Source organism: Haplochromis burtoni, unplaced genomic scaffold, assembly GCF_018398535.1.
Source record: "Haplochromis burtoni strain Fernald_Lab_line unplaced genomic scaffold, NCSU_Asbu1 Contig_161, whole genome shotgun sequence".
Lineage (NCBI taxonomy): Eukaryota > Metazoa > Chordata > Actinopteri > Cichliformes > Cichlidae > Haplochromis > Haplochromis burtoni.
Window position 1 is genome coordinate 712,657 of NW_024582522.1, and position 26,130 is coordinate 738,786.

At 42.4% G+C, this 26,130-nt stretch overlaps 2 protein-coding genes across 2 annotated transcripts; both read right to left on the bottom strand.

The window, feature by feature from the left end:
* Nucleotides 1-1,642: 1,642 nt before the first annotated feature.
* LOC102294482 (transmembrane protein 255B) lies at nt 1,643-17,483 on the bottom strand. The gene is made up of 9 exons (XM_042225138.1): nt 17,188-17,483; nt 16,368-16,510; nt 16,187-16,249; nt 6,396-6,485; nt 5,411-5,491; nt 4,515-4,600; nt 3,742-3,901; nt 3,324-3,470; nt 1,643-2,897 (listed from the first exon to the last, which is right to left on the bottom strand). The coding sequence occupies exons 1-9, from the start codon at nt 17,249-17,251 to the stop codon at nt 2,652-2,654; spliced, it is 1,080 nt and encodes a 359-aa protein (XP_042081072.1). The 5' UTR covers nt 17,252-17,483; the 3' UTR covers nt 1,643-2,651.
* A 1,260-nt stretch (nt 17,484-18,743) lies between these two features.
* On the bottom strand, nt 18,744-25,462 carry grk1a (G protein-coupled receptor kinase 1 a). The gene is made up of 7 exons (XM_005932677.3): nt 24,502-25,462; nt 23,953-24,080; nt 23,639-23,796; nt 22,094-22,177; nt 20,358-20,482; nt 19,928-20,129; nt 18,744-19,534 (listed from the first exon to the last, which is right to left on the bottom strand). The coding sequence occupies exons 1-7, from the start codon at nt 25,201-25,203 to the stop codon at nt 19,242-19,244; spliced, it is 1,692 nt and encodes a 563-aa protein (XP_005932739.1). The 5' UTR covers nt 25,204-25,462; the 3' UTR covers nt 18,744-19,241.
* Between the last annotated feature and the right edge of the window lie 668 nt (nt 25,463-26,130).

Consider the following 26,130-nt stretch of genomic DNA (forward strand, 5'->3'; position numbering starts at 1 on the left):
TGTTTTGTTAAACTACAGCTGACAAATGGCATCAACATTAGCTAACTAATTGTTTATTGGCTTCACTGTAAGAAAAATTAAGGGCTGTATGTTGGTTTAGTTAAATTGAGGTAAATGTAAATATTTCTTTAAGCCGTTTAGCTGTGTGCATGCCTATCCATTAAAAAAAAAAAAAAAAAAAAAAATTAAAATAAAATAAAAGCAGCTGTATGAAAGTCACTGAGTGAAGTTGTGTTTTGAAAAACAAAAACACATCCGTGCACCTTGTGCTTCTGTTTCCGATGCTCTCGACTGTTGCGGCATAGCTTAAGCTGTGATGGAGCTCAATATTATGCTTTAATACGGAACCTCCGCCTTAGAGGCAGGGTGACCTTGAAAAGAGAAGAGCTAAAACATTCTTTTAGACGGAGGATAACCTGAGGGGCTGCATCAGGGGTCTCAAACCTGTGATTCTAGAGCCACATGTGATTGTTTTGCCCTACTTTACAGTGGCTTTGCCATTGGACTATTTTTAAAGTTGTTAAACTGCTGTATGTTTCAGTTACTGTCAAAGTAGGCTGCTTTTAATGTAATTAATTTTCTCCCAGAGACCATTTGCAGTATAGTAAATGGATTGGTGCTTATATATAATGTACTAACAAGTGAACGCAGTGGAAGTAGTACTTTAAAGGAGCTCATGAATGAAGAAAAGAGTGGATGGATGGAAGGAGGTTAGTGAATCAGAAAGTGCAGATGATTAGTGAGGATGAAGGCAGGGCACCTACGAAGAGTGGAAGATGGTCCAGATGACATACCTGTGGAGGTAATGAAGATGTGTAGAGGGCAGTGGACTTTTTGATCACTGAATTATGTGAGGCCTGCTATGATGTCTGGTTTGTAGACAGTGACACTGGGGGGAAAAAGAGGAGGTGGAGGTAACAGAGCTGAAGATGTAAAGGTTTTGATTGAAATGACCAGGAGGGACAGGAGTAGAAATGAGAAGACATGGTTATAATCGACAAGGGAGCTACCAGGCATGAGGAAAAGAGGAAGGAATAATACAAATAAAGGGACACTTTTGTCTGTGCTTTCCAACATTCGCAACTGAGATTTAGTATCTTACCCATGGATACTTTGGCATGCAGACTGGAGTAGCCTGAGATCAATCCATGATCTCCTGATTGGAAGACAACCTGCTTTATCACATGAACATTCACCTGTAGCTAGTCTACTTCAAAGTAATCTTAAACATCTCTTTCAATTCTCCTGTTTGTAAGAAAAATAGGTTTGGTGGGTTTTTTTTTTTTTGTTTTTTTAATATCATGTGATAAATTAAACAAAAACAACTGTAACTGCAGCCCACTACAAAATAGTCACTTGTGTTAAAATCTTTTAGTATTTTATACCTGGAAGAAACACTGATGCCTAACAGGCTGTGTCAGCTTTATTAGAGAGTTCCAATATAGTTTGTGGCTCCATTCAGAATCCACTCAGAAATTTATATTTGGGCCTCGAATATTAAAAACATGGGTTATTATGGCTAAACTACCTAAAGTGGAGCTGGGAATGACCACAGTAGGTTCACTCTACAGTTTAATAACAGCAGTCACTACAAGCAAATATATCACTGAAAAAAGCAGAACTACAGCGCAGCACACTGGGTTATGCAGAGCTGTGCTTTATTGCTTATGAATGTAACAAGATGATGAGACTATGAAGTTACACGGTCTGCCTTTGAGGTGAAAAAAAACCTAACAGAAGCACTGAAAAAAAGTTCAACATTTTGGAAAAAATAAACTTATTTGCTTTTCCGATGAGTGAAGGCCAAAACAGGAAAACCTGAAACCCGTTTGCCTGGATTTGTTTGAAAAGTGGAGGACAGACATTACACAAAGTCTTTGAAGACCCGTTTTCAGACTCTCTGCCTCGGATATTACAGCAAATAAACTTATTTTTGTCAGTGTTGAACTCCTTCAAAGGTGAAGTTTTTTTCAATATAAAGCCCTTACAATGCATTTCTTACAGGTCCAGCAGTCCCATGCATCGATCACTAACTCAGAGGTCATATCGACTGTAAAGTGCACATTAAATGAATCACACAAACATAATTAAATAACAGCTACATGAACATAATTTACTCTCAGGAAAGCCCTTTGAACTGTACAGTATAATGAGACGATACACAGGACGACTTGCAACTTAGAACAGAAACCAGACCACAGTCAGTATTTAAACTCAGTTTGAAGCCCTCCAAAGGCCAGCCTTAGGCTTAAAAGAATCTTTGACATCTTGAGAAATTTTGCTTATTCACTTTCACTTCACAATTTTTGTCTTTTTTAAGAGAAAACTTGTTAATAATCGAGCAGATTCAGAGGTGCTGGTACTTTTCCCTCATTTCTGGTCTTTTTGCTGCCGTGCAGAGCTTCAGAGCTGTGTGGTACTGAGTGAATAAGCAAGTTTCCTTTGATGGCTACATATTAAAAGGACTCATGTCTACATATTAAACACTACATAACCATAAATCTCTGTCTGACTTCACTTGAAACCTATTAGACACACGTGAAACGCAGCATTTAAATCATTGAAATCTCTGTCTCTGAAATGTTTTGTGCTACAGTCAGTCTGACCAGGTGAAGGTGTTTGCAGCACGTTCTCCATATTTGTCTAAAGTCTCAGCAGGCGTAAGGTGGAGGTTTCTCAAAGGCGCTGTAGGAGGATGCATAGAGCACCGGAGCGTTGGGGGTCAGCATGTAGCCTCCTGGGTCCTGGGTGGCTCCCTGAGGCTGTGGCTGGGGGAGAACCTGAGAGGGCAGCTGGCTCTGGTTCTCCTCAGACGGGCAGGAGGAGGGGGAGGAGACAGGGCCTCCCCCAGGAGGGAGCATCTGGGGAGTAGCAGGTGCCTGGTGGTTGGTGTTATGCTGTGGGAGAGGAGGAGAAACAGGAAGTGGTTGGCTGCAAAGGCATGTGGAAGTTCAGCCAAAGAGATATCAAATATCAGCAAAGATCAGTCCTGAGCCATCGATCAGAAATACGTAACCAGTGCAAAACATCTGCAGATTTAAGCTGATCGCCTGGTTTAGGAAGATGGAATACTTGTGGCACTTTTTCATGGAGTTTTTAAGCTTTAATGTGAAACAAGCCCAGCTGAGGAGTCTCCAGCTAACCAGGAGCCAGCTGCGACTCTGTTATGAGCTACAGCTGTGCTTTCAGCTCATGTGTAACAGGCATTAGTTCACTTCCATCACCAGCTGTTTTGATACTAGAGTGCTAGTAGGCAGGAATGTACACTCAGTAGCGAGTGCATCTCCCTGTATTTCACTCTTAGTTTTGGCCTCAGCTCCTACCTGCATGGATACTGGGTAGTTGGGGTAGGCGGGCAGAGCCTGCCCAGATGGACAGAAATTGGGGTAGGTGAGCATGTGCTGGGTCGGGTTGTACAGGATGTGAGGTGCTGGCGTTGGGCTGTGAGCGATCTGAGGAGCAGGCTTCTGCTGGAGGAAAGGGTAAAACATGCTTTATGTAAAGAGATCACTAAAAACAAGCTGCTGTTAAAATAACCGGTTAACACACATTTACACAGATGCAGGAACACATCAGGAAGTTTAGACTGCTCAAAGTTGATGCGTTTATTTAACCAAATAAGCATGTAGCCAATCATAGCATGTGACTGCTTCTAAACTCTCTGAATTCAAAGTTTTGGGTTTCTGTTTTTTTTGGGAGGGAGTGGGGGCAGAGTGAGTTAAATCCTCTTGGACTCCTCACCACGATATCCTTGTACGCGCCGAGGATGGCGGCGGTGATGATGCCCAGGAACAAGCCGATCACGTTGAGCACCACTGAGGTCCACATCAGGCGGTACAGCTGGACCACATCCCAGCAGCCGCTGACCCCGGTGAACTCGTAGTAGTGTGAGGAGTACAGGCTGGAAGATAAGGACAAGTTGTGACATGGCAGGAAAATCGCAGGTGTAACTTATTTAAGTTCTGCTTTATGGCTCTTATTGTAGTTTCCATTTCACATCCCAGACCGTTTTATCCCAAACCTTCCAGGATGGCAAGAAAACAAAGAGTCTCCTACACCATCCATCACTTTTTCTTGCTTTATTATTTCCAGACAGCCTTTTATCGGCTTATGACTGAGTGGTAATGCGGTCAAAGGCACAGGGAGAATGTTTTGAAAGCGCTTTCTCTTGTGTGTGTGTGTGTGTGTGTGTGTGTGTGTGTGTGTGTGTGTGTTAGGCTAAAATATCCAAGATTTAAGAGCTGGCTGTCATACAAGAAAGAGCTGAAATTTCCAGGGTTTCTCTGAGCTCTTTCTCATGTCTGGGATGCTATTTTCCTGCTGCTCTCTGGCCTCTATGTTATTATTAGAAGACTATATGCTCATAACTGGAAAACAGAAAAAAAGTGGTTGGCCGGTATTCTAACATGGCCTGCAGAAAAGCTCCTCTGAAACTAAACTGGAGAGAAATGGTTAATTAACACAAACCTGTGTTGTGTTATGGCCTGCAGACCTGCAGTTTGAGTTTGTCTCACCTCTCGCAGTTATACAGGTAGCAACAGTAGCAGGTGTTGCTCCTCACTTTCAGCTTGCATGACTTCTCAAAAGAGTGGCACATCACCTGCAGCTCCAGAGAGTGGATAAATTAGAGAGAGATGGGTTAGATGCAGATGCAGAAACCAGATAAACAAGAACTGCATGGACCAATAACCAAACACACACACACAAAGTTGTCAACATATTGCTTCCACAGCATCTACGTGCTTTTTATTTGATTTGCAGAGGGAGACGGAAAGCTGTTGCTTTCAGTGAGCCAGTAAATCTGTGTAGTAACATCATTTGACCACTAGGTGTCACAGCACCCTTTGCAAAAGTTTAAACTGAGCATTAAAAGGTTTGTCAGAGCACACAATCAGTACTGTGGTATATTCTTTAAAGCAGAGGTGTCAAACATAAGGCTGGGGGGCTCAGAACAGGCCCAGCAAAGACTTTAATCTGGTCACTATTGGAAAATGTGAAAGTAGGCGTACATTTTTAATTGTATTTTTATAAGTTTGTCCTACTGAGGAAGACCTCCCCCACTTCCATTCATACTACACCAAAGTCATGTAGTAATAGATAAACATTTGAATTACAGATAAATGCTGTTTTTTCACTATCTGCTATAGGAATTTCACCACGTGTACACAGTAAAGTAAATAAAAAAATCAAGTAAATAAGAGCTATGAAAACATTTTTTACACATTTATTTGTGTTTTTTAAGCTCAGAGAGCTGTGCTGGGAGATTTCCTTCATTGCCTACAGCAGCGTTTATTTCTCATGTAGAAAAACTGAGGCGCACTCTTGAGACGACACTTTATTAAATGTGTATTTAAACTTCTTCACACTGACAGAAAGAGGGGCACAGGGTTTACACATATATCAGAATCACCTCAGTGTAGTAGCTGTCGTAGGCGTAGCCAGATCCACTGGGGTGAAAGTCACACATGCCCTTCTGCATACGCGTAATGTCCTGAAAAAGAGAGCCGTTACACATCCATCCTGATCACATCCTCCGCAACCCTGCTGCAGCGCACCGTCCGGTCTACCCGGCGCACAAAACCCACCTCGTTCAATAAAACCCTTACTGAGCTTTATGCAACGTGAAGGCTAATAAAATCATTCTTACTGTCCAGAGCTTGACTGTGCAATAAATGTGACTTTTACAGTCATGAGATCACAAAATGAATATATCTGCAGAGGTCTGATAAGCACCCGGGGATCGATAACGGGGACGGGGTCCAGCTTTGAAACTCTCATTAGGAAGTAGAGGCTCCTTACACAAATAACTGCGAGAAATACTTTATAAAAGGGGATAATTCCCCTGTAAATGAATGGAATTTAAATGTGTTTTATTTGAAATTAAAATGTAATTAGGATGATCACAGTTGGTGAGGAAGAACATTTCTATTTAATGTAATTCTATGTAGTTACTTCTTTGTTTCCTATAAAAACCTGACTGGTTACTCTGTTGTTCTAGTGTTTCTACCTTTAAACAGGTGTAGGCAAATATAATTACAATGTAATTTCAAATAAAATACATTGAAATTACACCTTTAGTTGTGAAGTGTTACCAAAATGCACACAAGCTAAACTCTACACTCTGATTTAACCTGTGAGAGTGTTTGGTGATCACATCCCAGCTGATTTATTGTTGTCATCAAAGTTTCTGTGACACAAAGAATTTAATCAGGCCTGGTATCCTGAAAGTTTGACAGCTTTTCATGTCGCACAGCAGCTCGCTGCAGGGTGAGATTAGTTGGTCTACCTTGCACCCACACGTTTCTTGATCTGACCTTTTGATCTCAGCATGTGTGGTTAAACCCCGTCTGTGAGGATGCCTGCTTGAGTTTATGTCAAATAAAAGTGATACTTACAATAAAGTCTGAAGCAATTATCCCATCGACGATGGCACAGAAGCAGGCAACGATGACTCCGACACTGATGAAGATTATCGAGGACACCAGCTTAAAGAGAAGCGAAGGGAGGAAAGCACAGAGGAGAGTCACGAGACACGATTTAGTAAAAAAGAAGTAAGAAGTAAGTCAAAAACAAAACTATCAGAGCAGGTGCAGCTTGTGTTTTTGTATTATTTGCATGCATGTATATCTAAATAAAAGCAAAAACAAGATTTTATAAACTCAACACACAGACACACACACATATTTAAGCTTGGCATGTCTGCTGATTGGTTGTCTGCACGTCAGGCCTGCAGGGCAATAAAGGCAATGTAGAGACTCTCGCTCTGCCAGCACAGAGGAGCTTTGTGGCTGATTTACAGGCGAAGAAGCAACACGCAGGACAGAGCAAGGTCAGTCCAATTCTCCCACACACGCAGACACACACACACATATTCGTCTTCACATCTTTGTGAGGACATCAAATTGACATAATGCTTCCCCTAATTAACCATCAGAAAACAAAGCCGAATCCTAAACTCAAATTTGTACTTCTCAGACAAACTGAACAATGCAGCGCACACGTGGGTCTCCTATAAGGCTTCTTCTGTTAGATAAAATCATTTTCTAATATCACACACGCACACAGCCCAGCAGACCCAGCTGGCTGATCACAGATGTCTGATCATAAACTTTATCATCGAGCATTGGTTACTGTCTGTTCAATCGCTCCTCTAGGACTGAACCTCCTGCACAGAAACACAGTTTCTCTCTCTCTCTGGTAGTTGTAGTTTGAGACCAAAAAGCAAGAAAAAAAATTTTTTTTTGTAGCTTATTATAATCTGGCATCAGTGGCTTACTGTTTTACAGAGGGCAACAAGTACAGACATAGATGGAAAAACAGTATAGAAATGAATATAAAATATAGTTTGTGCAGTTCTAACAAGCTGGAAGTTGTTATGATCGCCGTCTTTTGTCTTTCAGTTGTTCAGTTTTTGGTTAGTCGCACTTTAGAAGTCATCTTGTTGGCACAAAAATACTATTCATGCCTGTGAACATTTTTTTATAGATTCAGTTTAAGGAAATCAGAACAAACTGTGTGTTTTTATGACAGGCTGCTAGTAAAAACATGTCTAAAGACTATGTAAAAGGGGATCTTTGCTAGCTTGTCTGTTAGTTTGAAAATGATTGAATTTGCATTTAGAAAATGACAGAAGAAAATGGAAACAGTTGGTGGGGGGACCGCTTCTATAAAAACGGCCATTTCTTTGTTCACCCAGTTCAGGGTGAACACGCTAGCGTTAGCTTTAAAGCTGCTGAGACAACATTCATTGGGATGAACGTGCAAGTTGATCCAGAGGTTAGCTGATCACAATCGCAGCAGATTTATGAGCTGAAAACTGAGGCTGGATCTAAATGAAGGAATCGTTAGAGGAGGAACCGTTACCTTTCACAACCACAGAAACAAGTATGGGGTCTGTAACTTGGACCCTGTAGATCGTGATGGTCACAACAATCAGCTCCAGGTATTAAAACAGGATGTTGTTTTGTGTTCTTTCTTTTCCATAAATCATCAAACTCTTTTAGCAAAACAGGTTTGCGGATGATTACACTGTCCCGTTTATTTGGGGAAAAATGGATACGAAGGCATATTAATTCTGAGCTTTTCCTGAGCAAAGTGAAATAAGAGGCAGGCTGAGAATATAAGCTTTTCTGGGTGGGTTTTATCTGCCACTGGTCCAGACTCTCTGCTTCATTAGCGGTTTAAATGGCTCCGCTTTTATGGGCTGCAAGTGGGAGATGAGGCCAACGGCAGAGACAATAGAGCCTGACAACTGCATTACTTCACATTACCTTAGCACCAGCTGCCAGCGCATAAAATATCCATGCCACCCAAACCTCCCCTGATACTGAAAAATCAAATAGTGTAAAAGATTAAAGACACGCAGCATACTGTAGATGGTTTTCTACTCTCAGGAGCCGCTTTGGGGAAGAAACATTAAAAAGACGGGAAAGTAATTCAGTCGAATCCTTTTACTGACATGCAACTGTGAAGTGTGAAGTAATTTACTTCATTACCGTATCTCTGAATTTAATCTGCTACATTTTAAAGCAGTTTTTTTTTTAATTCTACATGAAAACAGTCAAAGGCGCGTCAAGCACCTCTGTAAGATTTATTCTGATAGTGCTCAGAACGTTGAGCCTTTTCTCTAATCGTCGTTCATTTACACAATGTTTGGGAAGAGCTGATCTACATTATCAACAGTACAGTTACTCTATAGAGTGAATACACTACCTGCCCAATCTCCGGTTCCACACCTTCTTTCACCTGATGGACATCAGTTATTTTTTCATTCATTCGTTTCATAGCTACACACACACACACACACACACACACACACACACACACACAAAACTATGGTTTGTCACATCGAATGTGCATGGAGCTGGCTCCAGACGAGGATGCCTAGATTACTTGTTCTTGGGGGCAATCAACTTGGTCAGACTGGACTATTTGAAGAAATGAACAGGCTCAGTACAGCTGGAACTAAACCCAGTTAAATATTTAGGTATTGTTTATTCTAAGCTCACAGATTTAGCTAAATTAAACCACATCCCACTTTTAAAGAAAGTCAAATACGATCTAGCTAGATGGAAGTCACTACCCATATCACTCATGGGAAGTGAGTGATATTCAATAAAAATAATGGTTTTGCCAAGAATCAGTCATTTATCCTCAATGATCCAGAGTAAACCTTCACCCTTTGGAAAGATAAAGCCCCATGTATTAGCTTAAAAACACTACAGAAGACCAAGGATAGAGGAGGACAAGGTCTGCCTAACTTTCACCACTTCATCTTAGCCAACAGGCTACAATACATCTCAGGACAGCATCTTTGACAGCATGGTGGGAGTTTTAAAAAAAATGACTGAGTCTTTAAATGACTAGAAATCCCAGTCTCCAATTAATACAATACAAAATCACGAACAGAGTGCACTACACAGGTCGATGGATGTTCATGATGGGTTTTATGTCATCTAACACCTGCTCACGCTGTCAAGGGAAAACACCTGACAATTACATCCGTGCTCTTTGGTTCTGTCCACCTGTTCATGTTTTGGTGCTGGATATGTGAAACCCATCAAAGTGCTCCAGCCTCCCCTTCAGTTTGCTTTTCTGGCGACTTAGATGATGTCATTATGGAGATGAACACAGTCCGCCTTATGCATTGCTAAGAAGACCTCATGAACTGGAAAAATAAAAATAATCTTAGCATTAACCAATATAGAGGGGGTAAGGGCTTGGGGCGTCTGGGGGTTTGCTAGGTGTGGGTCCCCTCCATGCCTTCCTCAGGTCCTGGAGGGCGGGGCTGTGGCTTCCCACACCCACTGTTAGACACTTACATGGAGAAACCTCATGAACGCAAGTGCTAACGTATACCGGTACCCAGACACACACTATCTTGGGCTGCTGCTGCCTCTAAAAATATCTTGTATTATTAGTACTGTGTGCTTCTCAGTAACAATGTCATTGTTATTTATGTTGGTTGTTGCCGTGGTTTCTCTGCTGTTTGAAGCAGATTCTCAGTGTTTTCTCTCTCTCATCTTCTTCTTCTCCTCTATTTTTCTCTCCCTGTCTTTCTATTAACTTTCCTTCCAGCTTCTCTTTCTTTCATATCCCCTGGTCTTGTCCATTGTGGTTGTAACAATCCAAAGTAAAAAATCCTAATAAAGTCCCAATAAAATAGAGCTATCAAGTGAAAGTAAATCTGTTTGGCATTTTTTGGCCTTCTGATTGCTACACTGCTGGACAGGACAGGGAAAAAAGAAGAAGAAGGAAACACAGAGCGGACACCCCCCCCCCCCCCCCCCCCCACACACACACACACTAATAACATAAAATGAGGAATTTTACAACCTGGGTAAAGATACCTATCAGGTTATGTAAGCAAAGTCGCTGACCTCTGCAAGGACTTCCTCCCCTGCTCAGTGGTCCAGCGTGCTATCATGTCACCAGCTGAACACACTGCTATTAAGAAGCAATCGTCCCCCGGCCAGTTGGGTAAAATACGACCCTTTAAAGGCCCGCCGCTCCTCTCTCGGAAGCTGCAAGGTGACCATGAGGACGGCAGCGTGTGAGATACCGGCAGTGCCTATGGGAGAGGCCACCGGGGTAACGAACACGAGCCACGTGAAGCGTGTGGTCATAAAGAAACATTACAGGGTCTGAGGGCAGTGAAGCCTGTTATCACACTGGATGTGTGAGAGCAGATAGAAGTGGAGGGTTTTTTTACAGACAGATTTTCACGCTTCACAGTCCGTCACAAAGGACAAAATGAAACGTGGCTGGACGAGTCATTAACATTTGTAAAGCTTTATTCAACAAATAGACAGAGAGAGCTTTCTCTTTAGCTTACTTTGAATTAGATCACGAGGAAAAGGGATCAACAGTTGGACAGAAACGGGAGAGAAGACGCATAAAATGAACAGGGAAAGAAGGCACAGGTGAGGTCAGTCAGACACTAACGGGGGTGGGAAGATCAACCTTCAAAACTGGAAAACCGGAAAAGTATGTGCGTTTATTGCAACCAAAGTGTCAGACCTCCAACCGGGTGGCTTTTTGCCACATTTTTAAAGATGAGTCCGAAAAGGTCCTAATGTAGACTATAGCAGATCCTCAGCTACATAAATAAATAAAGACACACATGTTTATATTGTGTGAGCCTTTTATATTCACTTAGTGTTTTTTAATATTTGTTCTTTCTTTGCCTCATAGATATTCTGTAATTTGCTCGTCTCACTGCTGTTGTTTTATTGTTGTCTTTATTCTGTGATAAAGCAGTTAGCTGTGCATGTTTGATTCAGCTGTTTTTGCCCTTCCTCACAAAACCACAGACAGCTCTGTGTCCTTGTCTAATTTTCCAAATTTTGACATGGAAGTTTCAAAGTTTGCTAGAAACATTCCTCTGAGATTTTGGTCCATGTCAACATCTCAGCATCACAAAGTTGCTGCAAGTGTGTCAGCTGCACATCTATGATGGGAATCTCACATTCCACCACATCCTAAAGCTGCTCTATTGCAGCGGTCTCCAACCTTTTTTGCGCCACGGACCGGTTTATGCCTGACAATATTTTCACCGACCGGCCTTTCAGGTGTCGCGGATAAATACAACAAAATAAAACTAGTACCGGTACCGAAAAAAAGAAGATTTATTCATAACACACGTGAAAAGACCCAGGAAAACCGAGTTAACGATAAAAACGATAACAAAATAACGCTGAAAACCGATAAAACCCCTGAAAACCATACATTTCACACCTGAGCCTCAACTCTCGCGGCCCGGTACCAAACAACTCACGGACCGATACTGGTCCGAGGCCCGGGGGTTGAGGACCGCTGCTCTATTGGACCGAGATCTGGTGACTGTGGAGGCCATTTGAGTCCAGTGAACTCATTGTGATGTTCAAGAAATCAGTTTGAGCTAATGTGAGCTCTACAACACAGCGTGTTATCCTGGTGGAAGCAGAAGATGGGTACACTGTGCTCACAAAGGGATGGCCATGTCAGGTAGGCTGTAACATTTAAGCAATGCTCATTTTGAGCTCAGGGGCCCAAAATGTGCCATGAAAATTTGCCCTAGCAGCCAGAACTGCTGATACGAGGCAGGGTGGATCCCTGCTTTCATGCTGTTTATGCAAAATTCTGACTTTTCCATCTGAATGTTGAAAAAGAAATTGAGATTCAGACAGACCAGGCAATTTTTTTCCAATCCTCTGTTGTCCAACTTTGGTGGGCCTTGTTCATTTTATCTGACAGGACCACCCAGTGTTGTCTGCTGCAGCTGTAGAACTTCACTAGGTCATCTTGATCATGTCTACATGCATAAATGCTTTGAGTTTCTACCACGAGATTGGCTTAATAGATACTTCCATTAAAGAAAGTTAAGCAGGCATAGGTCTGTGTATTTTCTATATAATACTTTTTTGGTCACTTTTACCACTTATCATTTGTTGTTATTTTTATTTAGTATGTCAGCCTCACCTGAGAATTCTAATGTGCATAAAAACTGCTATAAAATTTCATTTTAGCTGCTTTGATTTTGCAAACCTTCATTCAAACAGGAAACTTCTGTTTGGCTGCAGTAGATGAGCTTATCACTTCTCTTCAAACCACATCAAAATCTTCATCTGCTGCTGTATGAAGTCAAAGGACCAAAAGCGTTGGCCAACCCAGGAAGCGAGGCAGGCTCCGGTGCTCTCAGGTGTCCGCGGCATTGTGGCACAGTTAGTTGTTCTTTAATGAGCGGCCTCGCTCTGCGAGCCAGCTCTCGTGTTACAGGACAAGCCTCAGATGCAAGAGGGAAGAAGATACCTACGTGAGAGCCGTGCCACGTGTGCCTTATAAGAGACACCGTAGACCAGCGATCACACCATTAAAGTTTAAAGCACAGTGCTGGGAGTGATGCCAGAGAGACAGAGACGGCAGCTTTCGGTGTCTTTCCTGCTGTCCACACATTTAAATCCACACAGAGTCTTAGAACTGAAACAACGAGGACTGCAGATCTTTATAAAGATTTTAAAAGCAGGTTTATACTGCACCCTGTGGGCCGTAAACACACATGCAAACACACACACACACACACACACACACACACACACAGATGCTACATTTCTTTACATATGTGAACAAGCACAAGGATATCTTGGTAGACCAGATCAGATACGATACACTGCAGAGAAAAGTAAGCCAATGTGATCTGACCAGGTCCACGACACCTGGACAACACATGAAAAATTCACAGCACAGACACACAAACACACAGAAATTCAGGTGCAGTCATTCAGGGACAGGAAAAAAGAATCGATCTGTTTTAGGACACAGTTTACTTGAATCTAACTCACCTCCCTTTAGCACACGATCATTTGACAAATACGGCTGCTATAGCCAAACGTTTACCTGAGACCTGATGACCCGGAGGCCTAATTGAGTGCGTCATACACCCATTCACTCACTCACAAAGTCTGTTGGATCGTTTGCTTCTTGCTAAATTCATTGTTTGTTATACTACAGCGAGGGGGGCAGATTTCCTCACCTCCTATCTACAAAACCTTTATCTTTATTTGCACCCTGATTAGACAGGAGCTCCTTCACGCACCAGAAAAAACCAAAGAAATGAAATAAAAGGACACATCCAAACGCAGAAGCAATATCTTTACAAAATCCGATGCCCTCATCTCAAATGCAGCTTTAATACACCCGTCATCAACCACGCCCGTACTCCTCCATAAATAAGAAAACCCTGTGTAATCAAATATTTGCTTTAGCTTCGACACCTTCTGTGGTTTGAAAACACCCTTATCATACCGAGTCTCTCAGAAACCAAACATGACAAAGGGTCATTTATCACCGTTGCCATTCAGTAATCTAGACCAGGACCCAATCAGCCTACATTCAGCTAGCTTTATCAACTTACGCACTTTTCCACACGCAGCACACTGAAATGTGAAATATTTTTATGCCTGTGGGGCCATAATTTCACGCCCCCGACTGGATTACAGTCCTTTAATCTTACAAGCACTTAGCTGAGCCCTCCTTCTCTTACCTCCACAACAACAGTGGCAACAACGCCAGCCGCTTATTTAGGCTCTAAAAAGATTTCAGAAGTCTAAATCAGGCGTAAGGGTGGGGGCGAGATGTGCCGCCGTGAGAACATGCTGCAGCTCGTCCAGAGGTCTGGAAGGGAAAGCAAACAGGATGCCGTCGAGGAGGAAGGAGATGAAGGCATGAATGATTTTTGTTGCAATATTTGAAATCGATGGTTGATTGGAGATCAACAGGGGGTAAAAAAAAAGGCAGATTTGGAGATGAATTTGATTTTTGATGGTGAGGAGGAGAGGGTGGAGTCCAGAATGACACATGGGCTGCTGACCTCGGGAAAATGATGAGACGTCAAAGAGGAGGTCCGGCACTTTCCAGAGCAGGAACAGTTTAGTTTTCTTGCTGTTCAGTTTGAGGAGCCTCAGAGAGACTGAAGGCTGACAGTCACTACCAAGGCTCTGCTTTGAATTTAAATACTGAGGAATTCCCCTGTGAGGGTTACAGAGCTACAACATCCAGCATGCCAGCCCGAATAACCTCTGTTATCCAGCGAAGCAGCTGAGAAAACTAATCAGAAAACTAATCAGACCTCAGCTCGACAGCTGGATGTGCTGAGCGTTAAAATCAGGACAAACTTGCAGGTGAAAAACGAGGAGTGGTACCTCACTGATGTCACACACTTAGTCTCATGCTGGGTTTCATGTGCTGTGAATGTGATCCTGACCGGCCGACTTAAATGTCACATCGCAGCTTCTGGTTGCTGCTGGTCTTGAGGCAGCGTTGGCCTTGTTGGCAGCCGACACAAACAGCTCAGCGCTGTGGCCATTTTTAAAACCTCCTAATTCACATTAGAAATCCACTTTATGTACTGTGGAGTTTTTCAGAAGCTCTAATCTTTCTGTAGACAGGCCTACCTGTAATCACCACTCCTGAATCATTTAACATGATCGTTTCTTTGAGCACAGAGAGCCACTGTGAGGATATAATACCTGTGTCCCTGCCTCAAATAAAGGGGCGCTGTCAGCAACTGACCAATACTAACCCAATTTCTCTTCTTGTCACTGAAGTCCAGAGAAAAATATATTCACTTCCTCTCACCGCAAATCCTGTGACGCACACTAACCCGGGCACAAGGACCGAGGATGCATTAGGCCTCCCGTGAGTAATCTAATTTGCTTCGTGCTCATAAGAGCAAATTCCCACAAAACAGTTTAGGGAATTTGTAAAGTTTGTAACATAATCCTTTAATTTGTGATGTATATATATCCTGTTTTCCAGGAACAAAGCCTCATTTTTAGAGGATGAGTGTGATGGAGATTAAAAAGCTGACAGAAATCGCACAAATAAAAGGCTTCAGTGCAGCTTCACCTGCTTCACCCACATGTCTGTGATGAAGCCATATTACCGGTGACTGAAGCTGACCAACTTCACATTTTACATAACTGAGCCAGATGTTCCCATACACCGAATAAATCACTCATATGTAAGATATCACCTGAGAGCAAACCCCCCAACAAGGCTGTGGTGATGTAAACACACATTAACTGATGCTTCTGTTTGAGGGTAAATATATGTAGACATGCACCATAATTTTAAGTACACTTGCAGCTCCTCCTTATGCAAATAATTTGGTTGTAATCAGCCAGTGATGCAGAAAATCCTCCAAAAACCTGTGCTAGATATCATTTCTTGAAATAGAGGTGTGGTTTAGGAGGTGGGGCAGGTCGTGTGCTAATTAGGTAGGTTAGTGGTTTGATCCCTGGCTGCTACAGTGTGCATGGCAGAGTACCCTTGGGCAAGATACTGAACTCTGAGTTGCTCCTGATGCATTCACAGGGTGGGAATATTGGATAGAAAACACTTTGACTCTGTTTTTGTTGACCTGTCCAGTTTACCCTGCCTCTGGTAACCATGAATTGGACAAGGGGAAGAAAATGGATGGATTGATATTGGTCACTTCATCTGAGGGATTTTTTTTTATGGGAGTAAAAACTTATACCTATATCAAGCCAGAAATGTTATAACCAGTCAGTTTATTTTTTAAAGTTTCTGATTATTTGAGGTCTGATTTAAGAATATGGAGGTCTACATGGAGACAAACAGGTGTTGGAGGACAAGAATAACTGAAATCATCATCCGCATTTGACTCTGACAAGAGGAGCACACTCACCATAGGTCTGCGGTTTTCCACCAGGTGGATGCCAACAATACCCAGAAATGCTCCGAAACTCAACTGCAGGGCACAGAAAGCAGAAACTGTGAGTATACATGTGAAGGGTCTGAGAGAGGAGCAGAAATGTCTGTTTCATGACTGAGAGCACGTTAACTGAGTAAAGGTGACCGCCACTCACTATTATGCCCGGGTATAGTCCAACGACTGGCACGTTGTCGGTGCGAGTGGCCGAGATCAGACCTACGGTCAGCACCAGCAGACCCAGAGTGAGCAGAGAGATGGTCACCCACAGAGCAGTTCTCCTCCGACGATGATACTGAGCTGCAGGGTGACAGAAAACCTCTTTTACATTCAAACACACTCAGGAAACATCTTTCACCCAACTCGCCTGATTGTGATGGTTTAGACTGCTGACTGTTGCAATCATGCAGCTAAAATGCCTCATGTTAATGTCAAGGCACCATCATTTGTCTCTTTATTATTGTAGGTTTATCATTTGCAGCACATCTCATTTTTGAGATGTTTTTCTTTAGAAGGACATGCTCAGGAAATTTTTATTACACAGAAGGAAAACAATAAATGAACAGTAGAGTGAAAATTAAATGACAGTGCAGTAAAGCAGGATTTAAAAAAAGGAAAAGCATAAAACTATGTGAGTAAATGTATTTTTTCCTGAACTTGTCTCACATAAAGTCCCTTTTATCTGAGAATTAAACTCTGCAGGAGTTATCCAACCTTTTCCTCAGATATTTAACTACACATAAACGCTTCCTGGACAAATAAATCCTAGATGAATAAATAAGATATATTATATTATATATATATATATATATATATATATTATTATATATATTATATTATTTAGTATAATATATATAATATATATATATTATATATATATATATTAAAATATATATTTATATATCTATATAAAGATAAAATAAATTAAAAGGTAACATTTTCAGGTCTGTTGACTGAGAAAGTGACTGTAGGTGTACCTGTTGGATCCAGAGGTTCAGGCGCAGTTTGCCGACTTATCTGCGGGGTTTCGGGCTGCTGCATGTTCTCTCTGCGAGGATGGATCTGCCCTGAAACGAAGAGACAGATCAGGAGGATGGAGGCGATTCTCGCAGTGTTTTATTTCTCGACTTTTCTGTCTCTTTAAAACCGACTCCTCATCCCCTTCGAGGCTGCAGGTTCGCGCAGGTTTCTTGTTGTAATCCACTCAGTGTCCAGATGTGGGGTCTGATCACAGCTGACTGCCTCTGAGCTCACGAGGGCTCAACTTTACTTGCAGCCTTAAAAGGAGAGCGACACACAGAGGGAGAGAGGCCAATCAGCTTCCTGTATTCACCTCGGTGATCAATTATTCAGTTATTGATCTTACATAAGTCGATATATATCTCCGATTTGATTTATGCTGAAAGTAATTACACGATCAAACTTTACGCACGATGTGACGCAACAGAGGGTTTGATGTATGCTTGCTGAGTGTTGATGTCTGCAGACGGATGGATCACACCTGGTCGGGATGCAGCGCACTTGCTGTAGATGTAAAACAAATATAGGACTGCAGCGCCCTCCGTCGGCTAAGATTGGAATTAGCAACACACCTATGAGGTGAGGACACTTCGTGGGATGTTCTGGAAATTGTTGCCCATCCTGTTTGCCTGTCGGTTAAATATAAATAAGCTCATATGTAGGACATTAAAATTAGATTTTTCATGAAGGTAAATATGTTCAAAGACTCAAACATTTTTTTCCAGCTTATTAAATTCAGAGCCTATCCCAGCTGCCATATGGCGAGAGAGGCGGGCTTCACCCAGAACAGTCTCTCGCAGGGCTAACACAGGGAGACAGACACACATTCACTCTCAAGAGTCACTTTAGAGTCACCAGTTAACATAACTCCACTAACTGCGTGTCTTTGGACCGTGGGAGGAAGCTGAGGTACCACAAATCAGACCTTTATCACTGTGTACTCTTTTTCATGTTAGGATATAATGTGCAGGTATTCGTTTTTTCCATTTGGTGCTTAAACTGTAGTGTGTAAAATAGTGTAAAACTATAACACTATCAATTCTTTACAATTTAACGTCTCCAAAAGTTGATACTGTTCATCTGGACGTCAGGATGAACAGAATCAATGTTTGGAGATTTACTTACCTGGATGATTGAGCATGCATCAAGACAATTTAAAGTCTATTATTCCACAGTGAGAGTTGAAATCATTCAAGACATCTGTTGGCCTTCTCAGGAGTGGATGTACCAGCAAATTCACACCAAGGTCAGCACTTGTAGTTGTGTTATGTTAAAGTTCATGACAGTATGGATTATTTGGAGAAAGTGTCTTCTCTCTAAAAGGAACATGACAGCACAGCTCAGGGTTGAATAAAAACCACACAGAACAAACACTCCAGCTGTCAAGCACGGAGGTGGAGGGGTGATGATTTGGGCTCCTTGCTGTCACTGAATTAAACTCGGTAAGGATGAATATTTATTATTACCTGATGTCTTTGTCGCTGTGTGTATTAGTGGAGGAGAAAAACAACAACACAAAATCCTGATTTTAATGGCAAAGTATTTATTTAAATCCATAAATATCTCTACAGCTACGAGTAGACTGTTATTAAAGTGTGCAAAAATGTTAGAGCTGAAAAGTGGAAACACAGACGTAAACCTGCATACATGCTCTCACCTGTGCAGGTGTTTTTGATTAATTAAGTTGCATTTCAGAGAGTCTGAATGCTGACAAAGAAAGCAGACAAACAAAAGCAGGATAATAAAATATATACATTCTCTGTTTTTTGCGGTCCACGCGCACAAACAATGAATAAGCAATCGTTCCTGTAAAACTCAAAGAAGTCAAAATGACATTACAGCAACAAACTGAACACAAAGTGCAGATAATACTGTAAAAACCTGATTATGGCTCAGAGCAGTTCCACCAGTGCAACTTTATCATGACGAAATACACTTATGTCTAACCTGTACTGACCACCTGTACAAAAAGTGCTCAAAAAAGCAAAAAGTTCATGTCATTTGAAACCCTTTACGACACAGCGCAGGTGGAGGACTTGGGCGGCTGCTCCAGGATGGATTCCCGCCGCAGGTCGTTGGGTAAAGTGCCACCCGGACCCCAGACTGTGAGCTCGCCGTAGATGCCGGTCTCGATCATCTCCTCCTGCCAGGGGATGGGGATGTTCCCCGAGGCGAACTCGTCGAAAAAGTCCACGTCCTTGTCGTCCAGCTGCACGCCTTTAACCGTGGAGAAGGCTCCGACGTCGTCGACGTCCTTCGCGTAAACTGTTTTGGAGTCCGGCACGAAAGGGGGCGTAAGAATCCCTGTGCAGACACAACACAGAGAGACGCAGGGTTCTTATCTCTTCCCTAGGGTGACACACTGTCCTTATTAAAAGCAAAAAACTGTTGCTTTGGCTCTGGCTGAATTTATTTCTGTGGCCCATTTAAAAAGAGAAGATAAGAAGATGAAAAGCCACAGAATAAATGTGGGTTTGGATAATCTCTAATGTTGGGGAGGTCCTGAAGTCTGAGTGAGTGTTTCTACAGCTGGATTTTTATCAGCACTAAAACCGATCACACCAAGCTTTAAATGAAACCAGTCACGCTCTTTAAACCTCACGCACAGATGTGTGTTAGTGCAACCATGATGAAAGCCGACACTACAAACGGGAGACTTCAGTGGAACTTTGGGTTCCTTGCGTGTTTCTGTCTGACCTGCATTCAGTTTCCTCCAGTTAATCTCACTGAAGAAGGGGTGCGCCCTCAGCTCGTCGCACGAGTCGTTCTTGAAGCCGAGCCTCTTGTCGACCTCTTTGCACAGCAGACCCTCACAGATGGACCGGGCGTTCTCGCTAAACTTCTCCGGATAAGTTACCGGATCATTCAAAATCCGCTTCTTCACTACCTTATTCTCCACCTTTAACATTAAAACCAAAGCAGAAAACAGAAGGTGAATGAAAACCTGATTGTCACGTTTGTTTAACACTCTAAAATCTGTATAATTGCACAGACAGCAAGATGCATGACAGAAAGAAACGAGAGGTTCTTGAGGAGAAAAGATCAGAAAGATCAAATGGTAAATTTACAAACTGCTTCAAAAAGAAAATGACACGAGATCGCACATAGCACGTCTCAGTGCTTCTACCTTCTCTCCTCGGGTCCTGAAGGGCCCCTTAGCAGCCAGAAACTCGTACAGAGTGACTCCCAGAGTGAAATAATCCACAGAGTAGTCGTATTCCTCACCTTTCAGCAGCTCCGGAGCCATGAAACCTGCAGGTGACAGCGTGTGACAGAGTGTGGATGAAAACGACCAGGATGCAAAGTATCCTCCATTAGCAGGGAAGACGCTTTTGTATTTCAGGGGATCTATTGATTGAAGATTCAATTTTAGTGCACATTTTGCCATTTCCAGATGTTACACTTTGGCGAACTCCTAGAGATGTTATCCGATCAACTTCATATTTGCTCAGTCTGAACTACAGATCTGGACCATATTGAAATGTGGAGCTTTTGAGTTTCTGCCAAAGGGCGTGGCCATGGCGCCATTGCAAAATGTAATCACTCCTCATACATTTTCCAGTCTGGACCAAACCACTCAGGTGTGATAAGGCTCCGCCCCTAAACACATTTCATTGCCAGCAACCATAATTTGTCCAGGAAAGCCGTACGCAGTGGGTTTTAGTTCACATTGAAAAATGTGAGTTTTTGTCAAAAGGTGTGACCCTGACGGCATAACGAATTTTGATGCTTCGCCATGAAGCACGAAATTGCTATAACTCAAAGAAATTTAGTCTCCTAAACTTCACAGGCATGCTGAGAGTCCCACCCTGAACAGGTTTGAATAGTTAGAGTGGCACCTAGTGGGAGCAAGACATGTAGTTATTGAGACTTTGATGTATTGCTTCTCCCAGTTTTACCCCATCCACCTCAAAAGCGGTCAGAATAAACATCACACTTTGATGATACTTCAGTGTTAAAATTGTGGGTTTACGTTGAATGGCGCACCCTGGTGGCAGGGTGAATCACCGCAAAACAGGAAGTAGGTTTCATGTTTTATGGTCCTTTCCATTGACCATTGTAACAAGGCTCCACAGCGCCAGCTACAATTAAAAAAGAAAACTAGCCCTCACACCATTCTTCATTTAGGAGTCTAAATTTTGGCAGTCCGATAAAAGACATCAAGATTTACAAAAAAATCTCTTGGAGCCATATCCTAAACCCAACAGGAAATCAGACATTTTGAATTTAATGTGTAATGTTAGCTAAAATTTTCACAGTTTTCAGGCCTCGTACTTTAGCGAGGCCTGAAAACTGTGATCTCGGGATTTCAGGAGATCAACATGATCTCAGGTTGAAGTTAAAGACCTGGGTGGCATGTAATGGCGAAGCTTTTGAGACGCATCAGACAAAATCTACCAATGATGAGGGACAGAAAATTAAAAGAACATTTTTCATCGCCACCTAGTGGGCAGAGGAGGTGTTTAGCATGTCTCGATGCACCCAGTGTGAGTGCCCTCGCATTTCTGATTGCAGCTTTAATTTTGCATTGTTTTCATTATATGTTGATCAAAAGTCTCATACAAATAAACTTTCACTGCCTTTCTTGAACAAAAGTAGACTTCGCTATTATCATACTGTGTAAAACAAATGATCTCTGAGCGGTTTTACTTTCTCACATGATAACGTTAATTTGATAACGCTGGAGCTCATGTATGTAAAGTTACAGCAAAGAGCTAAACACCTGAGGTAAAATCCTCAACTGTGAAATGTAAATGTAGTAGTCTGCATTTCAGTATATTACAAGGTAAATTTCACACATTACGTGCAGAAACACTGACTTTAGTTGGGGTTTTTTTTCCATTTGAGGATTCTGCGGTGTACCTGGAGTGCCGGCGTAGCCCTTGATTTTAAACTGATCATCAGCCAGCTCCACAGCCAGACCAAGGTCAGAGATACGGACGTTACCTGTGTGAGAGCAAACAGGTTAATGTCAGCGTCACAGATATGATAAGCAACTCATTAACCTGCAGAAGTGTGATAACCTAAAGATATCCTTCTGTTAGCTGTGAAACACATTGTGTGTAATGTAGGTATGAAGTGTGTGTGTCAGTTTTAACTTCAGGAGGCTATTTCAAGTCAAGGTGAAGAGCTGTAATTGCACAAGCAGCTACAACAAGGCTTTTGTAATGGTTTTTAGAAATAGTTCACCATTTTGGAAAACACGTTAGCATAAAGCTAGGTGAGACAGAAGCATAATTCTTACCATTATCGCAACATATAGCGCGCTATCTAAGGCTAAATGCGTCATTAGGGAATCTTAAAAACACAATAAATACTAGAGTCCGAACAATATTTGACTTTCAAGACTGATACCGATCTTGTGTTATTTAAAAATCTGATATCTCAATTTTGATATAAAATTTTCAATTGTATGAAACAAAAATGGATGAGCTTGTTGTCGTTTTTTTTGCAGTCTGCCCTCTAGTGAGCAAACTATGCAACATCAGCAGTCATACAATGGTCGAAGGGTGTTTCTTCCATCTCTTCTTTACTTTTTCAATTTTCATTCAGCAGTCATTATAAATGCAGATACCAATAAATCGGTAAATAGCTAATACTGGATGATAATATCAGCCCTCCTATAAATCCTTTGTGCAAATTTGAAATGAACTATGTTTTGCAGGATAACCACAGAACGGTGCCACAGGTTGCAAAAACAGGAAAGCTGATGCCCCCTGTAGCTCTCCCCTCTTCGCTCTAAGCCCCTCCCACCAGAGAAGCACAGGCATTATTTGGGCTAAAAAAGTAAGGCTTTATGCAGCACACTTGCTGTAGACTGACCTGATCTAATCTGGGAAGGCTGATGATCTTGTAGGGAGTTAGACTTTCTAGAGCCTGGAGGAAGTGCAGGAGTCTAGCTCCTTCTCAAAAACCTCTTGATTTTACAACATGCAGAAATGTAACGATTTTGGATATGTTTAAATTATATATAAAATATATATGCTGACTCGAACATACAAACGGTGTGTAAAGGATGTTCAATTAATTTTGATTTAAAAAAAAGCTCTGAAATATGGTTTTAATTTCTTCTCTGGTCATATTTCCTGTTGTGGAATTCTCTCACAGAAATCAGGATCCTTCGAGTCCCATGAGTGCCTCTCTTATTGTCTGTGTCTATAACTGATGGTCACTGCCAGATGTTAAACATAGGATTTTCCTGTGTCCTTGCAAGCAGTGGAAATAGGTTTCACGTGACTGTATTACCAGTCTGAAAATTATTTAAATGTGATATCCATGATCCTGCAGGTAACCAGCTGCTGACCTCATACTATCGCTTCTTTCATGTTTACATTGTCTCTACGTGGTGGCATGAGCACTGCAGACTAGACAGTTACCTTGGAGTCATCTTGTTCACGAGTGTTTTACCTTGATTATCCAGCAGCACATTCTCTGGTTTGAGGTCTCTGTAGATGATCCTCTTCTGGTGGAGGTGCTCCATGCCCTGGATGATCTGCGCAGCATAGTAGCAGGCTCGTGGCTCTTCAAATCCCGGGTTGTTCTCATCCACATTATAGATATGGTACCTAATGCGATCAGAGAGAGATGTTGTAGGTTCATCCGAGGCAAAAATCCCTATATCGCAATAATAATTCTTAGTTTTGGGGTTGCAAGTTGTTAAATTACCTCTATGAGCCTGAAAAGGTGTAGGATGATGGGTCAAAGAGAAAAGATGATCTAACCTCAGGTCTCCGCCGTTCATGATGGTCATGACCAGACACAGCTCTGTTTTCGTCTGGAAGGCGTACGCCAAAGAGACGATGAACCTGCTGTGAACTCGGGCCAGGATCCTTTTCTCCACCATCGCGCCCTGCAGGCAGCAGAGGAGACAGCAGGAGACATGAGAAACTCTGTGAGTAACAATATCTGAACTTGCATTTCCAGCTGCACCAGCTCTCCAACTTTAGCAGCGTCTTCTTGTGTCTGCTTTGATGACTAGAGACAGGAGACTTCAGTTGAGGTCCGCTCCATTTATAAACATGACAGGATTGGCACTTTATGCTATAAGGAGATCAAAATGTACTAATGCCGAGAGGACTAATCATATAAGCCCATGGTGCTCACCTGTAAGCCTCTATCCTAACACTGACTGTTTAGACAGGTAGGCTGGTCAGCTACTGCAGGTAAAAGTCCTGCAGAACCTCATGGAAACTAAATCAAAAAGGTTCCTGTATTTGAACAACTTCATGAACTGCTGGACCTATAATAGAGCAGGTGGCATGACTCCTTACCTCATAGCCTTTTCTCTTCTTCAGCCTCTTCTTGTTGAGCTTTTTGCAGGCATACAGTTTCCCCGTGCCCCTCATCTGACAGGCAAAGACTTCCCCAAAACCCCCTTTCCCCAGTACACGAAAATCCATGAACCAGTCATCTCCCATGGGCTGCATCTCCAGCCACTTCCACTGCAGAAACCTCTTCAGGTACATACTCTCCAGGAAAAACGTGTAGGGCACTTCCTTGAGGAAGTCCATCACACTGTCCATGGTCTCGTTGAAAAGGTCGTCAGAAGCCTGTTGGTGCTTCTCTTTGACCTTCGTGATGCCATTTTCTGGCAGAAAGGGGCAGTAATACTTGGCATCAGGCTCCATATAACGTGATATGATCTTGCACGCTTTGTTGACTCGATCTTCATCTTCGGCATTGTTGTACTCCTCGATATCTTTCCACAGACGGCTGGGGCCTTTGTACTCGTTGTTGGACTCCAGGAACTCCTGGAAGAGACGTTTGCCGATGGGCTGCTCCACACAGACCGTCTGGAAGCCCAGGTCTAAAGTCTCCCGCAGACCCTCGCACACCGTGATGTGAGGCAGCTTCAGGCGGGAGTGGAACTTCTTGTCTCGGTTGGCCGCTGGGTTGGCAGTGCCATCAAAGCTTCCGCGGGCCGAGATGTAGGCAGAGTTGGCCACAACTGTCGTCAAGCCACCGATATCCATGGTGGATAAGAGAAAAGGAGGGAAGGATAAAGAGATGCAACTAAAGTGTTACAGGGAAGAAAAAGCAGATGGGAAAGTCTGCAAATGAGAACCGAGATAAAGAAATTACAAAATGCAGACAAAAATCACAGAGAAGTAAGTGATGTAAGAGAGGACTTCTTCCTCCGGTGATTCAGAAGCAGAGTGACTCGCACATGTGAGCATCTGCTCACTGCAGAGTGACTTCCCTCTCTGACAGTCTCTTCCTCTCACACATGCACACACACATGCAGATCTACCTGACTCATCGCCTTTCCTCAAAGACACTTATCCACGCTGAATCTCTGTAATGCTCTGCCCCGTGCCCGACCATGTGCTCTGTGCCGGAGGCGGGACGAGAACAAGGTGTGAGGGAACACGATGGAGAGTAGAGGCAGAAAATGAAAGAGGAAAAAGAGACAAATTAGGTAAAAATATGCATGTATGTAGCGGGACAGTAATGACAGCAGTGTAGAGAGAGAGCCAAGTTCTCCATCACTTTATTAGGTACACCTGTTAACTGCACATTAAGAAAGTGAAGAAAAGTGATTTAAGTGACTTTGAATGTGGCATGGTTGTTGGTGCCAGACAGGCTGATCTGAGAATTTTAGAAAGTGCTGATCTGCTGGGATTTTCCCACAGAACCATCTCTAGGGTAAAGAGAAAGGAAAGGAAAGGAAACAGAGAGAGAAAAAAGAGAAAACTTCCAGTGAGCGGCAGTTTTCTCTGGGGAAAAATGTCTTGTTGATGTCAGAGGTTAGAGGAGAATGGCCAGATTGCTTCGAGCTGATATGAAGGCAACAGTAATTCAAATAATCACTTGTTACAACCAATGTATGGAGAAGAGCATCTTTGAATGCACGAAACATCAAACCTACAACAGCAGAAGACTGCACCTGATGCTGAAAA